The 15,623-nt window shown below is 35.6% G+C and overlaps 3 protein-coding genes across 3 annotated transcripts; all 3 read right to left on the bottom strand.

The window, feature by feature from the left end:
* Nucleotides 1-5: 5 nt before the first annotated feature.
* LOC135681141 (carbonic anhydrase) lies at nt 6-3,201 on the bottom strand. Its single transcript, XM_065195448.2, has 2 exons — nt 3,072-3,201; nt 6-1,331 (listed from the first exon to the last, which is right to left on the bottom strand). Coding segments are annotated over exons 1-2 (1,239 nt in total). The 5' UTR covers nt 3,074-3,201; the 3' UTR covers nt 6-94.
* Nucleotides 3,202-4,965: 1,764 nt separating this feature from the next.
* LOC135681138 (uncharacterized) lies at nt 4,966-11,097 on the bottom strand. Its single transcript, XM_065195446.2, has 5 exons — nt 10,945-11,097; nt 8,055-8,208; nt 7,718-7,862; nt 6,081-6,146; nt 4,966-5,359 (listed from the first exon to the last, which is right to left on the bottom strand). The coding sequence occupies exons 1-5, from the start codon at nt 11,038-11,040 to the stop codon at nt 5,245-5,247; spliced, it is 576 nt and encodes a 191-aa protein (XP_065051518.2). The 5' UTR covers nt 11,041-11,097; the 3' UTR covers nt 4,966-5,244.
* Nucleotides 11,098-12,018: 921 nt separating this feature from the next.
* LOC135681140 (ras-related protein Rab-11B) lies at nt 12,019-13,708 on the bottom strand. Its single transcript, XM_065195447.2, has 2 exons — nt 13,478-13,708; nt 12,019-12,712 (listed from the first exon to the last, which is right to left on the bottom strand). Exons 1-2 carry the CDS (start codon nt 13,667-13,669, stop codon nt 12,257-12,259), a joined length of 648 nt encoding a protein of 215 aa, XP_065051519.1. The 5' UTR covers nt 13,670-13,708; the 3' UTR covers nt 12,019-12,256.
* Between the last annotated feature and the right edge of the window lie 1,915 nt (nt 13,709-15,623).

Here is a 15,623-nt window from a genome sequence, read left to right as displayed (position 1 = left end):
TCGTATAAGAATCATATCGTACATTTCTATTCAACAATACAATCCAAACCACTACGAATTTGTAAACTCTCCAAAGAAAACGTGACAAGAAGCTTTATAAATCTGCATCACCTAAATTGACGGGATTTTGTGTTTGGTTAGGTGGGGTTGGCGACGGTTTTAATGAAAACGTCATTATTTTGCGCCCGTTAAGCGGTTGTACTGGCCTAAAATTTCCACACATCCTCTGGTGGTTGCCTTGCAGCATCCTCCGCCAGTTGTCCAAAATTGCGTTTTTCACTTTAACCGGTCTTTGAAAGACCATCCAAATAACAGACTCAAAACATGGCGGTGCTGGCAATGATCCTTTATATCCGAACCACTTCAGATTCCTAATACCTTCTTTCAATGCCGGGACAAGATTGATAATTTGAATCCCTGCCTCGACAACTGCTTTTTCTTTGGGAATCCTTAACTCTGTCAGAAGCTGGTTTATCTTATTCATTTCTGAATTTTCCACACTTTCATCTACATCTAGGAAGAATGCAATGGCCAAAAGTCCATCAGGAGCTTGAATCACATTCTCCATTGTGCTGTACTTGTCATTGCTGAAGACAAAATGAATTTCGCCAGGAAAACGCTTCCCGTCAATTGAATGTTCAGATCCACTCTCATTCTCGCAACCAAAATGAAAGTGAAACTGTTTCAGCGTGTACAAACCTCTAAAAGCGATCTTTATTGGAGCAATTTTTGAATCAACCCCAAACCCGAGTGCCCTCCCGTTATTCTTCAATGTCCCTTTGACTGTTAAATTATCGGCTTGACCTGACTGAGGAAGAATAAACTTGATGGGAAATGTAGGCCCACTGTGCTCTTCGGCACTGGCAGTGACAATATCTATCGGAGATTGGCGTTGGCCTGAACACCTATCAGATAGTAAATGCCATTTTTCTGGTCCATAGGATTCGTCGCTTGATTTGTAATCCCATGAAGCTTTGGAGACAATGTCTTTGGTTGGTTTCTTGGATGGCGCAGCAGTTGTTGCTATAGGAACTGTACTGGTGGGCTTCGCGTTGGTAGAGTACGAGTTCGTAGTTGGCCGCTGGATGGTAGTTACTGGTTTCGAAGTTGGAAGCCCTGGTATGATTTTGACAGAGGTGTTTTGGTCGGCTTTTGAGCTGGATAGGGACGAGATGTAGGCCTGCGGGCGGTGATCCTCGCTGTATTTTGTTGATGCTGCGGCGCTAGAACTCACAGACACTTGACAATCCACCAGTGCGTGCAGCATTAGAAATACTTGGAAGACTGCTGGATAAAAGGTGTACATCCTTCGGAATATCTCCATCCACCACCTGAAAAAATATCGCTGGAATAAATAAATGAATTCGGGTTACAGGCAATCTGCTGATGTAGCTCTTGACCGTATAAAGACCTAACTTAAAAACTTTCACCGGCTTGGATCAATGTTGATTGGAGTTAATTAAGGAAAAAGAGATATATACAAGAGAATCAACAGACCCGTGTGTTCGACAGGTTTCAGTCTACTATGTCTTTGCAGTTGCGTCAGAAATCGGCTTTAAACAGCAGCTACCTAAAAAGGGGCATATTCTAACCATCCATAAAAGCGAAAGCTAAAGTTTAACGTGTAAAAGATCGAAGGCTCTTGTACTATTGAAGAAGTATTCTGCTTCTATTGACATACATTTTTGTATTCTGGAAGAAGTAGGTCAAGGTAATAAAGAAATTTGAAGCTATTTGAAGGCTTCAAGCTGCAAAATTTCGAAAAGGGTAAAATGGGGGACTAAACCGTGGAAGGAAATGTTTTCAAATTTATGTGCACCTTCTCCCAGCCTTTAAGGTTGTAGTCAAAACATTTGAACATTTGGAGAGACCCCCCACTTTCCCAGGCCATACATACTGGTTGGTTTACCTCCTATCATAACGACAACAGTATTGCTCTTTCAATGTTATTAGATCCAGTTTTAATATAATGACCTGTGGTAGCCTGCAATGATCCTTTTTGAGCCCTTTTCTGCTGAAAATATATCTTGGCGATTTCGAAAAGAGTTTAAAACTTTCAAAAGTTGCAATGAAACACATGCCACTTTTGCATCCGAAAATTGCAAACAATTAATTCAAAATAAGCAATATGAATTATAAAACATCTTGAAATGGATTAGACAGACTGAAAAACGTAACCCAGAAACCCAAGAGAACTGAATGAATGGTCATTAACATTCGACAAAAACTAACAAATTGAGATAGCTCATGAAATGATACTAAACGACTTGGAGATAAGATCAAGCTGCCTGGGCTCATTGTTAATCAAAACTTTCGTTGGAACGATCAATTTAAAAACAGTAAGAGCAAGGTCAAGTGGCCTAGCATGTCTAGAACATTTAAAGACATTTACCACGAACATAACTATGTGGCTCTAACTATGCATTTCTTCTATTCTTAGGCTTTTTATGGAGTTTTATCACAATCTTAATTTGAGTCTCTCCAAAATTTTTGTAGCAGAACCTACACAATGATTGAATATGCCAAGATAAAAGACAAATAGTAAAGAAACTAGTTAATGGTAAGTAGACTAACTAGTTTTGACCGTTCAGCCATGATTTATAAAATTCTAAACAAGCTATATGTTGAGGGCTTGGCGAACCCCAAGCGAGACCATGGAACAAATACCATAAAATGACATGCACACAATTTACAGAACAAGGAACGGTATGGATCTGTCCAGTGGCGGAATTTTGGAGGTTTTAGGATCATGTTTGTATTTTAGCTGCATAGTTATTTACAATAACTGTTTATACAATACCCTGTTATGTATGTATTTGTTGATTGGCCTTTTTTCTAATTCCTACACAAAATGTATCCGAAGTCAGAGGTTAATTTACAGAGCAACGTCCAATTCTGGGAAGTTTATATACCTGATGGGAATATCATGTACGTTCAAACAATAATTAGCGAAAAAGAAGAATAGTCGAAATAATTTGTGTCTGAGAATAGTTGAAAAAGAACGGTGGAATTGGAAATAACATTTGTTTGCTCAACAAGAAACACATCAATGAAGAATATAACCGACTTACATTTTGACAGCTGTTTAGCTTTTCATATTAACGCTGTAGCTTGATATATCGTGATAATTTCGAGCCTGTCAAGGATGCCTAAACACGCTTTATTGTCGTCAGCCAGTAACCGTAAATGATTGACAAGTACCTAGAAAGCATCATAATCAAATTTACAAGTAACTTCACCAACAAATTGCAAATGCCATTTTATTTATTGTTACGGTTACGGTCGATAAGACACGACTCATACACATGAGTAAAACTTTCCTATGCTATCCATAAATTCCATATAGTTAAGCGTAATTATATGTTGGTACAAATTAAAAATTCTTAATAGCGTTTTAATAACGAATTCTTTATTACCTTTTCCAAAGAGTTCAGTTTGATTTTGGTCCATGCACAGGAGCAGGCAATTTGAAACCCTGGACTGGACTGTAACTGATACGACGCTTCTTAGAATATTTGGATTGATTGGATAATTAAGGTAGATACCATTATCTCTTTTGATTCAAGACTATCCGAAATGTTTCACCAATCAAAAGCACGGAAGCACACTAGCTAGGCCGTCAAAAACAGCATTCGTCCTGGCTTTCCAGGCTTGAAAAAATTATGAATTGTTAACATTTCTGGATGTAGTCTTGGCTTTCCAGGTGTTGTTGAAAAATTGTTATGGTTCTCATAGTTAAGTGCTGGTAACGGCAATCTAATTATAGGCGAAGCCCAGTATTCAAAAATGGCCTGTTTGATCAACATGGGAAAAGTCAACATCCAGTATTTTTTGACATCTAATGATGATTGGTTCTTATATCAGAGCAAGAGCCATACACATATGCTCCTCTGAAGCATATGCCACTCATTGTAAGAGAAGTCAGTAGAGACGTAGAGACTAGCGTAAACACAGCCTTTTTTGAGCGACTTCATGAGGGGAAGAGGGAATGGATGGGGAAAGGGAGTTGCGTCAGACCTTTGTTATTCTAAAAAGATAAGAATCTACTAAATATAAAAATGTCACCAGGACAAATGCGGTAATTGCCTTACGGTATTTCAAAAGGTCTTGGCATATCTCCTTTTCTCTTTCATACAATCTTGAAGACTTCAAAGAATTATCAATTCTGAGATATAGCCAAACATCCCTTACAGAAAATTGAAACAACTAGAATATAACAGTTAAGATATCCATCCATCAATTTTAAAACTCATTCTGTCATAATATTCCATGAGCCACACGTGCCCTTCTCTATAATAGTTTTGTTTGGTTTCTACCAGTTTCTGTTCATAAGTCCATATAAACACATGAAAATGCCATTGGTTAACATTGTTTAGATGAATCAATTATTTGAACTGTACAAATTTGATATAATTGTACGCAGCTTCAGTACGAAATGAAACGTAATTGTTCAAAGATATCCCATTTTTGGCGGCTTAAAATTTGGTATTTTGACAAACCACAAAGGACTGAAGACTTTCTTACCGGCAAAAATTCACAAATGGTTTTATTTTTGTTACTAAACCATTCTCTACTTGTTTCCTAGCACTAATACTGAAAATATAACAAAGGACAATTTTTAGTGCTAGAAGGCATCCTTCATATCAAATTCTTCTCTAGAAAAGATTATGATTTGAATAAAGTACCACATAAAAGAGGCAAATGAAGTAGTTCAATTAGCCCTTTAAATAGCACAAAATCGATCAAACTATAACATAAAATCGATGAAAATATAACAAAAAAAAGAAAAACAAAACACATAGGCTTTGCATTGCACATAACAAAACCTTAAAGAGCACTTCTTATGATCACATTTGTGGCTAAAAATCTTAATGTCATTATACATTAGCGTAACCGGTATTGCAGAGGTATCCAACTAGCAAGAAGATTCATTAAAAGAGACAGCACAGAACAATCTTGTAAATATAAACATTTCATAGCTCTTATATTTCATTCTATAATACAAGATAATAGAATTAAAGTTAAGTTGATATATTTTGCAACAAATGTAGCGCAACATTGTGTTTTCAGTTCATAAGGTATAGTGAACCATTCCATCTATCGACCAGCTCCAATCACACCTTGATTAATCCAGGACTAGATTTCTCATATACACACAACAATTAGAGGTGCTAGGAGTCTTTCACTTGTCTTCTGTACATAGTGATGGATGCCCTCAAATATGGTTGAATATTGTTTTCAATCTTAAACCAGATCGCCTTTTACCATATACTCAACATGATTTGAAATTGCAACAAGTGGGTCTTTCTTATAATCCGGTAGCTGAAGAACCTTTTTAAATAGATTTATGTCATTCAACCTAAAAATAATGATATGAATAGATAAACTCTTTAGAGGAAGGACAAATAAAAACAATGATCCTCGGGTAAATAGCTTTAGAATGTGCAACTATTCATAAAAATGCAATTTTCACCTAAGATTTGCACATAAATGATAGCAGATCGGTGAAGAATGGGGAAAGTAAAATCACCCACCCCATTTAAATTTTTATAAGATGCAGGTCACCTAGTTATTCTAAAATTCATAAAAATTGTTGGGTAGGGGATGCATCAAAAATCATATTTAATAATGGAAAATAGCACCTTAGAAGAGAGCTGCTCTGAAATAATACAACAGAGGGGCATTTGTATACGCCTTAAAACGATAATCAAGACTCTTGCCCTTGGACCCCTGTTACCCAAATATCAAATATCAGCTGGCACCTAAGAAATGCCGATTTATGAATAAGGAGCAAAATCATTAACAGAAGCTTTTTTATATAAAGAATTCACGAGAAAGAACAAGTCAGAAAGAACCTACTAGGGACCTACTGCAAGAACTAAACTACCTTTATAAGCGAATGGTTGCTATCTTATACAACCTGTACTGTTCTTGCATACCTGTACTATCCAGCTATCCTCCCCTTGTTTATCATACTGGCTCTTCATTCTTAGACAAAGGCAATGATCTATCAAAACCTTACAGCAATTAATAAAATGTGGAATTTAGCCAATTTTAAGATTTAATATTTCGATACTTACTCTTCTTTTCGTTTAGTTCTCCATTTCTTATCATTCCAGTTCTTTGACTTTAGATTTGCTTTTTGGCTGGAAAAATTCAAGAACTATGAATTTATATACTACACTATAAATTATATAATTGTTATAAACTACCAAGACGAAAAAAAATTCCCTTGCTTTGGCAGAATAATTAGGTATTGTTAACTAAAAAATTTTGAAAAATATCTATACAATTGTGCAAACATTATAGAGACCCATGAAAGCTAGATGTTTGCCGCAACAACTTTACTTCAATTTTATGAAATAACGAGGATTACAACGTCCATCATTTAAAATTCCCTTACTCCTATGGCTATATACAATATCAAACATATTTGAATGCTAGAATGGCTCAGTGGTAAGAGTTGCTGGTGGTAGATCAAAGGGTTTGTGGTTCGCGCCCCTTACGTAGAAATCACGAGAGGTGGTCATAACCAGAGGAAAGACCAGAATACTGGTCGATAAAACATAGCTTCACAGTGTCCCAAAACTACCTTCAGTTGCCACGCAGCCAATGCAAATACAAATATTTTTGAGTCTCGAAGATGAAAATGTCTATACTGATGTAGCAAAAAATGAAAAAGAAAAAATATTGTGAAATTTAGTGGATTCCATTTCATAGCTGCAAAGTTTTCAGCAAAGTTAGGTGTGGTATTTAAGTCAATCAAACTTCAAGTGGAAACTTTTACATTAAGTCCTTGGAACCTACAAGATGACCTTGCAGTTCAGATTTCGAAATAAGCAATTGGAGAGTTGCATTTTGTTTCTTGATTTATAATTGTGGCTAATTTTCCTAACGTAGGATTGAAATGCTAGGATATATGATACATGTGTTAATTTGATAGAGCTTAAAATTTCTTTTGGTTCAGCATACTGCAGAAACGTGCACACTTGGAATCCATTTGTTCAATAGCAAATGACCTCTACCTGGAATAGTCCAAACTTTAGGATCATTGAATCTGACATATTAAGGCCTGGTTTTGCACAGTTATCATTAATAATTTGAGTTATTTTTCTAGCTAGTAGCTTGTTACGAAATTTTAGAAGATGATAGCACAGGCTTTTCCTGGGTGTTTACCGTATAGTGGTTTGATCATAATATATAATGATGAAATTGCTAAATTGTCCATCAACCAAACTATTTGATAGAAGATTTGTTAAAAAATGAGTTTTAAAAGCCATTTCTACTGTAAAATATACTGGAAGTTGGGCAAAAGCACTTCATTTCTCCTACCATCTACCCATTTTATCACAGCATTGTAGATACAATTTAGGATTTGAACCTTTTTGTTATAGTTTCAGAACATTTGCTTTAGAAGATTGGCATGGTTATGAATTGGTTGTTGCATTACAGTAAAATGCAAGGAGGTTTTAGTAGTATTTCTTCTTTTGAATGGCAAAGTAGATGGCATGGCTATGGGTCTGCCATATGTTTGTGTGTAAGGTATAGTATTGCTAAGCTGGGTTAAATCTTTCTTAAGCATTTTGCTCAGAAATCAGAGAGATGTCCAAAACTAATATAGACATCCGAATTCCATTAAACATAACATTCTAATCAAAAAAGCAAAAGTGATAAAATTTTTTTTAATGCAAGATACATATAAAATGCCACAGCTTACTTTGTTGTGTTGCTAGCAGTTGCAATTGGTGCTGGTATTTCTGGAAGTGCATCCATCAATGGTTGGATATCCCCAACAATAGCAACTTGTGATCTTTCTTTTGCTTTCTTTGATCTTTCTTTTAGGGACCCTGATGACTTAACCTCTGCAAAAAAAGTAGTAAAACTATAGACAAGAAATCTATGAAAAATTATCAAACATAGAAATGAATATTATACAAAAAACTTGCATAAATAAACCAAAACTTGGCATTCAGCACAATCCATCTCTGAGACCCAAAAACTTTTCACTAGAATTTTAATTTAAGATGCAGGATATAAATGTACATTTAACTCACTTTCTAGCAATGTTTCTTTTCTCTTCTTTCTTCTATCTTTCTTTTTCATAACTTTTGATGTCTGTGTATGGCTGATCTTAATATCTTCTGTCACTATCTTATTTTTTGTTATTGGATTATCCATGATACTCTTACCAGAGTTATCACCATCACCCTCCAAAGAAAAAAAGGTTTACAATACATGGCTTAATACAAAAATATAGTGTCCTGAAAATAACTATCACCCAGTCTCTCATTCTGTGCTTGTTGGCACATCATGTCTTTTATTTCTACAGAACTGCAAAATTGGAAGATAGAATGCAAAAAAATGTGATAACGCCAATATTGGGGTAAATGAGATATATAATTGAGTCCCAACTAAGGAACTTATATCTAAAGGAACTTGCAAAAATAAGGGTTCATGGGACTCTAATGTTCCACTAAAGTTTAGTTACACAGATACACAGGGCTTCATTCAGAGGCATGGTGGGAAGTTTTTTTGGCCGGGAAAATCAAGTTTTTAGGGGCACACCATGCTGACTGTTTCTTGTTGTCATCTTTTATGATATTTGGAAATGAGTGTCGCAGAGGCTGCATGGGGCCTTACTTTACTTGTCTTTTCTCACAAATCTGATGTTACATATGATAAAAGCTTAAAAGAAAGAAAAATCCAAGGGGCCCACAGAAAAGGTTTTAAGGGGCCTACTGGGGCATTTCCAGAGTCCCAGTGGGTCACCATGCCCCTGGTTCCATTTCAGATCCAATCAACTTTGGTCTACTATAAACAGCTCCAAGCATAAACTTTCCCAAAATCTATTTAATAGACTTTTGATTCTTGAAGGCTTACAAATAATTAATGACCTCATACAATTGGAGCCGGACCACATTTGGCTTGGCGCAGTACTCATCTTTCAAAAGGCCATTCAATGTTGTTTGCAAACAATACACTAGAGACGGCTGTTGTTATAGTACCCGGAATCCAGGAGGTTCAAATACAAAGTTACTAAATTGAAAAGCCTATGTGTCAACCAAAGAAGTCAATTGAAAATTGTTTAGAAAAGTGTTGGGTAAAGGAAATAACTAGAATCTATCAAGCCCAAACATTATAAATGACATTGACAATAGCACAAAAGAAAAATGACGAGTGATCAGCTAAAAAGGCTGTATAAACTGGCGAGTGATAGTACGAAGTAGAGGAGGTTCTCAAAAATATCATAGTAGAGAATACACTTAATGTTTGAAGATAGTTAAAAAATTGCTGAATGTTTAATGAGATAAGCTGCCTGAGGCTTTTGTAACATCTATGAATAAGTCTGGGTGTTAATTCCTACATCCTTCAAATGACTTCTTTGCAGGCGGTAACCCCCAGAACTAAGGGCAGAACTAATGAGAATATTGTGGGCTAATTAATTATTCATAAGCCTACAAGAGTCAAAAGTCTACTTTCCTTCGCCTTCCTTCTATCGTCTCCTCGGCAGTTTAGATGTGCCCTCACGAAGTACGAATGCCTTACAGAGTTAAGAAAAATAGACTTTGGGAAAGTCCACTCTAAGCATGGATCTAGCTAAAATTTTGAGTGGTGTTGTGCTTCCCCCTGCTTTCTCTTGGAACATAAATATTGCTATATTGAATATTCCAGTACTGAATATTGGCACATGAATGCTCAATAGACCAATTCGACTTATGGCCTAGTTTTGGAAATTTCTTCAAATTTAATTATACGACTTTTTTAAGCTTAGATTTTGTTTTATCACAATCGATTTAGGCTGGATACAATTTTTTAATTTTGTTTGTGCTTGTAATTTAGATTTTATGGAGAAATGAAGTCTGAAAACTTGCAAGGGATTTGACCGCAAAAATCATTCCGGGTGAAACTTTACCCCCCTAGTCGCCAATCACAGTCAAATCTCGTATAAAATTTTTATCTTTATGTCATCATAAAACCAATATCGTGAGCAATACTATAATGAAAATTTCCAAGTAGACTAAAATCAGTAGGTTAAAAATTTTGTACAAAAGAATTTGAAGATTTTTTCAAAAAAGGGGCCGTAAGTTGAATTTGTCTATATAATATTTTTTTAAGCCCTGTTGATTTTTGTATAGTTTATATTACTATCAATATGTAAGTTTAGGTACATTAGATTAGTGTCTAGATTACTGCATTAGATTTGTGTCTAGTGTGTCATATGTATGGCATTTCCTAAAACACCCTGAAAGATTTGTGTGATTTGCAGTAAAAATCTGAAATTTACAGTCTTCCTGAAAACTCAGGCCTTCAAATCTTAATTTAACTAAGGGTTGCAAGATAGAAAATTTTTGTTGAAGGTGCTGTATCTCTTCTGAAAGATGGGGTATTTTGCATATTAGAACTAAGTTCTTGGAGATTTGCTAGATATGTCAATGGTCATGTACAGACCAACTGAGATGGGAGGGGCAGGAGGGCAATTGTCCCTGGGCCAGTAAGCAAAAAGGTACCCACTTGTAATCAAGCTGTCTCTATTCAAAATATGACTTTTGATAACATAATAATTTAAAGAAAAAACAAATCATATCTGTACTGGGAAAGCTTAAAAATGCTTTATGAATATAACTTAAAAATAAATAAATAAAATTCTATAGTTTTTAAATCCATACAAAACGCATTTTGGGTTGTTTGCTTTGGGTGGTAAGAACTGGGCCCATCGGGCCTGCCCCTGGGCCCGGCCCGGTGTAGCTTTCGGCTGCCCCTTGAGCTATGAGAATTACTAACCGATTCTGACCCAAGTGCTCAAGTTTTAAATAACTTTTTTTGGGAATGTGACCACGTGGCCGGTGTGGCCGTAATAAGTAAGTATAATAAAGTTATGGTTTTATAGTTGCTAGGCAAAGTAATTGATTTAGGAGGGAAGAAAACGAATACCAAGTACCATACCATCTGTTGATCTGCTGAAGAAAATTCATCCTGAGGATTATCGTCTGGTTTGACTTTTTGTTTTCTCTTTATATTTCTTGCCTTCGGCTTCCCCATCTTGTTTTCCTTTTCTCCTCGTGTTGTTGCTGTTGCCGCTGTTGCTGTGAAGTTTGCTTCCGCTCCTTCGCAGTTACTCGGATTATCAAAAACAGAGTGCTTGTGAATGTGAAAGTTTAGAATTTTTTAAATTGTGATTAGGTGCAATTTTTGGCATAACTTGTTTTTGTTCAGGGGTTTGCAAGTTCTCTTTCCAGCTTCATATGCAACAAACATGCATCAGTCGTACACATCACAATCCAAAAACAAACTAACTTTCACAAACTTGGCTTTAATCGTCCAGATAGCTTTCATCCATTAGCTGTCATCCTCAAGAGTAGTGTCAATCTCTTACAGAGGTGCAGACATTTTAGAATGATTTCAAATAGCTAACAAACATCATCTGGAGCTATCCAAGTATGTGCTAACCTTGGTCCATCCATAATTACTTCCATGATGCTAATTTGTTTATTTCTAATTGTTTCCCTTGTGTTTGAGTTTTGATGCAGTAAATATCTCACTTTTTAAGGGTAATACAAACTTATCACTGCTTCTCACTAAAGTAGCATCAATCTCCTTCCTTTGAAGGGTGCTAGAAATTCTATAAAGTAAGTCCTTTCAAAGAAATTCCATATACCTTTTTGTTCTTATCTGGAATGCCTGACAAAATGTTTAGTTTGATAGTCCATGTTTCTATCTTTTGGGCAATTTTGAAATTTTACAGTATGAAATAGTTTTTAAGTTATTTATACCCAATCCTAAGGCTGGCATATGAATTATGTATGCCAAGATTAGAACTGTTCTTATTGACATGACATGTTTGGCCTTATTGGAATAGTTCAACTCTTTCCAAAGGACAAAATCCAAAACATTTTTGCAAAGTGGATAACAATCATGAAGTTGAATAAAGGAAGGAAGTTACCATTTATTCTCATAGTAACCAACTGTATTTGACACTTAAACTCACCAAATTAGGTTGGTCTTCAAACGAAACAGAAATGATACTAAAAAAATTTCAGTGGAGAAGGGTAATCTTAGTACAGTTAATGAAATCCAAGTACAGGTTTACAAAACATTAAACAATTAAAAAATGAAATGGCTGTTGTAAAAAAGGTTCTTACACATATTTATAAATGTTGAGAGGTTTATATGCAAATAGCTGCTATTACAAATCATTATTCTATATTCAGTTTATAAATAAATTAATTAGGAAATACAAAAAACTAATGAAATACAATCACTGATTACAACATGGATTATTTTGTGCTGGGGGCCTTTTATTCATATTTTCTACATTTTGAACAACAATGGGTGTCTCTGCAGCAGCCCCAACTTGGTTACGAATCTTCTCTAACTGAATTTTATGAACCTTTTTAATTGTCTCTGTGAAGGCAGCCTCAACATTTGTTGCCTCTAGGGCTGAAGTTTCCGTAAACAGCATGTCGTTTTGTGTTGCAAATTCTTGCGCATCTTCGATATTCACTGCTCTAAGATGTTTCAAATCACTTTTATTCCCAACCAGCATCACAACAATGTTTGGATCAGCATGTTCTCTAAGCTCTGTTAACCATCTTTGGATATTGGTAAAACTACGTAACTTAGCTATGTCATAGGTGACCATTGCCCCAACAGCACCCCTGTAGTAAGCACTTGTTATTGCTCTGTACCGTTCTTGACCAGCGGTATCCCACACCTAACAATACAAAAGTTGTTTAATTGTTTAGCAACTCAGACTTTGTTAGATGATTTTTAGAATATGAAATTATATAATTATAAACACACACATGCCAAATCCGAGCAACAACTTAGAACCCCCTGTTCTATAGACAGCAACATAGACTTAAAAGATTAAATTCATGAACGTTAAAATGGCAGACTGCAGATGTAAGAGCAATTTGGAATGTGTCAATTTGTGCAAGAGGGCTGGCCTGACCTGACATTGTGTGCAATCAGTTTGCAATGTTTCCAAAAAGGGTTGCCCTTGAATTTATAATTACCTACACAAATGTATTTACAGTCCTACATTTTGGTGAGCATTAGAAAAACCTCGGAATAAATGTGTGCACACGTCACATTTTCAGACTGGTTAAAACAATGAAAGCTACTATTAAAACATCTAAAAACTATTCTTGCCTCGAAGAAGGGGCGTTTCCAAGGTAGGCTGCTCTGGAGATGTCCCAGAGTAGCCCTTTCAAAAATTCCCTCGTATTGTATCCATAATCAAAAGTATTTCTAGAATTCCAGTAGTTTTGCAGTTACAACGCCTACCAAAAACTTCGTAATTTTTCACACAACCTTCACCCAGAAAATAAGTGGAGTTCAAATTTATCAGCAGAACGGGTGGCAAAGTTATAAAATTGTTTGAAACTGTGTTCTAAATAAAATTCTGCAGCTGCAAAAAACTAATTACCGCCCGGTTTTGGCAGAAGTGAAAGAGATTAAATTTGTCTCCGCCTACCTGGGCCTTAACAATTTTATTGTCAAGTTGGATGCTTCGAGTAGCAAATTCAACCCCAATCGTCGATTTAGACTCTGAATCAAACTCGTTTCTAGTAAATCTTGAAAGCAAACATGACTTTCCCACTCCTGAGTCTCCGGTCAATACGATTTTGTACAAATAATCATATTGATCCTGTTTTGACGACGCCATCTTCTTGCAGACTTGGCTTGTTTTGTTGTATTTTGTGCGCAAGCGCGCGCCGGTTTTTAGTTTCGAAACCGACTGACAAAAAATCGGGGGACGGGGAAGTTGTTTGTGAAAGGAAAGAGAAAATATTTTCGTCTCTTCTATTTTTTCCCCAACAACAACAAAAAATGTGTAAAAGTGTTGAAAGATAGATCAAATTGTTTTCAAAAATCGAATATTTAATGAAATTATGAAAAAATTGCCGTTGTACACAGTAAAAATTCCGTGATCGCTAGTTACGAGGTCATTCCCAACCCTTTATATGATTAGGAAAGAAGGAGAAGGTGCAGGCAACTAACTGCTATTAAGACAGCTTTAATTTAGCTTTAATTAGCTTTAATAATTAAATGTAAAATTAAGAAAGCTTTAATTTCACATTTGTCAGTCATATGTAACTTTTTGTGTAGAAAAGAGAATGATATGGCGTCATAGAAGACCCGGTTGCAAATGCATGAAAATTGACGGTTACATTTTTAATGAGTTGTCATTTTTAATGGTGGGTAAAAGGGTGAAAAAAATTTGGAGACAATCTAGAGAATTGCTACCCAATTCACTGAATCAAATAATATTCGAATCCAAATTCAAAAAAAAGAAAACATTTAATGCCCCCAAGAATTTTCATTCCGTGTCTTACATCCAATTATTTCCTTTTCGTTATATCAGAATCCAGTCAGGCCCGTAGCCAAGGGAGGTGGCATTGGCTGGCAAGAGAATATATGCCGCAGTGAAATATTAGTATTCGTTTTATTTAATCTGTTTTGAATTACATTGGATTCTCGTCACTATTTTGCTTTGATCCTGAACTTTATTAATGAAACAAGGATAAAAAATTCATTCCCCTCCAAAAAATTTTCAACCCCAGTTCCAAGCATGCAAAATGACAACTCCATTACAGCAAAAATCATTGGAAATTTACCACGTAAAATTATGAAAAATTATCTTTTTTCGTTAAAGATTTCAGGGCCTAATTTAGTGTGGCTTTTCCCCCATTTTGTGGTCTTGGAAATCGAAAATGTGGCCTTGGAAATTCAAATTTGTGGAGTGGGTTTTTCATCTTAGCTATATTTTTGTAATAAATATGTTTTTCTGTTGATAGAGTTTTGAAACTTCATAACATAACAGAACAGTACAAAACATCCATGAATCGAAGCGAAAGTTCCTTGGTCCAGTTTAATTGGTTCCAACAAGAGCGAAAAATGTTACAGCCAATCAGCTTTATGCTCTCAAATGGTGTAAAAGCCAATCAGAGCTTGTAAAAGACCCCCGAGTCTAGCGACAATTACAACAATTGTGGCCAAACAGCCACCAAGCTGCGTGAAAGTGCACTACAAACTTCGAACTGCTGCAAGCGAAATTATCTCAAGGCAAAATAAGTCTATGATTTTTTCAATATGTAAGGGTCGTTCTAGATTTTCTTCGTGCGCATTTTAGAATTACGCTCCTAAACTGAATATATGACTGCATAAAGGTAGCCTAAATCTCGGCCTAAACTCGCCAAACTTTTACTCTGTTAAATAATTGCACAGGGGGTTATTGTCATTAATTTTTTATATCGATTCTCTATATCATCCTCTAAGAATGAAACCCCTGTAAAGTTAAAGCGAGAATGGAGATATGACTGCATAAAGGTAGCCTAAATTCGCCAAACTTTTACTCTGTTAAATAATTGCACAGAGGGTTATTGTCATTAATTTTTTATATCGATTCTCTATATCATCCTCAAAGAATGAAACCCTTGTAAAGTTAAGCGAGAATGGAGATATGACTGCATAAAGGTAGTCTAAATTCGCCAAACTTTTACTCTGTTAAATAATTGCACAGGGGATTATTGTCATTAATTTTTTATCTCGATTCTCTATATCATCCTCTTACGCTAACGCAAGAATGAAACCCCTGTTCAATTATCTGTATGTGTCTC

This window comes from Rhopilema esculentum, chromosome 12 (genome assembly GCF_057945365.1).
Source record: "Rhopilema esculentum isolate cy_ngs chromosome 12, ASM5794536v1, whole genome shotgun sequence".
Lineage (NCBI taxonomy): Eukaryota > Metazoa > Cnidaria > Scyphozoa > Rhizostomeae > Rhizostomatidae > Rhopilema > Rhopilema esculentum.
Note: the sequence above shows the minus strand (reverse complement) of the source record. Positions and strands in the feature narration are given on the sequence as shown.

Excerpts from the sequence above, each read along its gene's own strand:
- LOC135681138 (XM_065195446.2), bottom strand. The coding sequence starts at position 11,040 with ATGGGGAAGCCGAAGGCAAGAAATATAAAGAGAAAACAAAAAGTCAAA. Across the intron at positions 8,209-10,944 it reads CTTCAGCAGATCAACAGATG|GGTGATGGTGATAACTCTGG; the intron begins GTATGGTACTTG and ends TTTTCTTTGGAG. Across the intron at positions 5,360-6,080 it reads AGAACTAAACGAAAAGAAGA|GTTGAATGACATAAATCTAT; the intron begins GTAAGTATCGAA and ends CATTATTTTTAG.
- LOC135681140 (XM_065195447.2), bottom strand. The coding sequence starts at position 13,669 with ATGGCGTCGTCAAAACAGGATCAATATGATTATTTGTACAAAATCGTA. Across the intron at positions 12,713-13,477 it reads ATAAAATTGTTAAGGCCCAG|GTGTGGGATACCGCTGGTCA; the intron begins GTAGGCGGAGAC and ends TTGTATTGTTAG.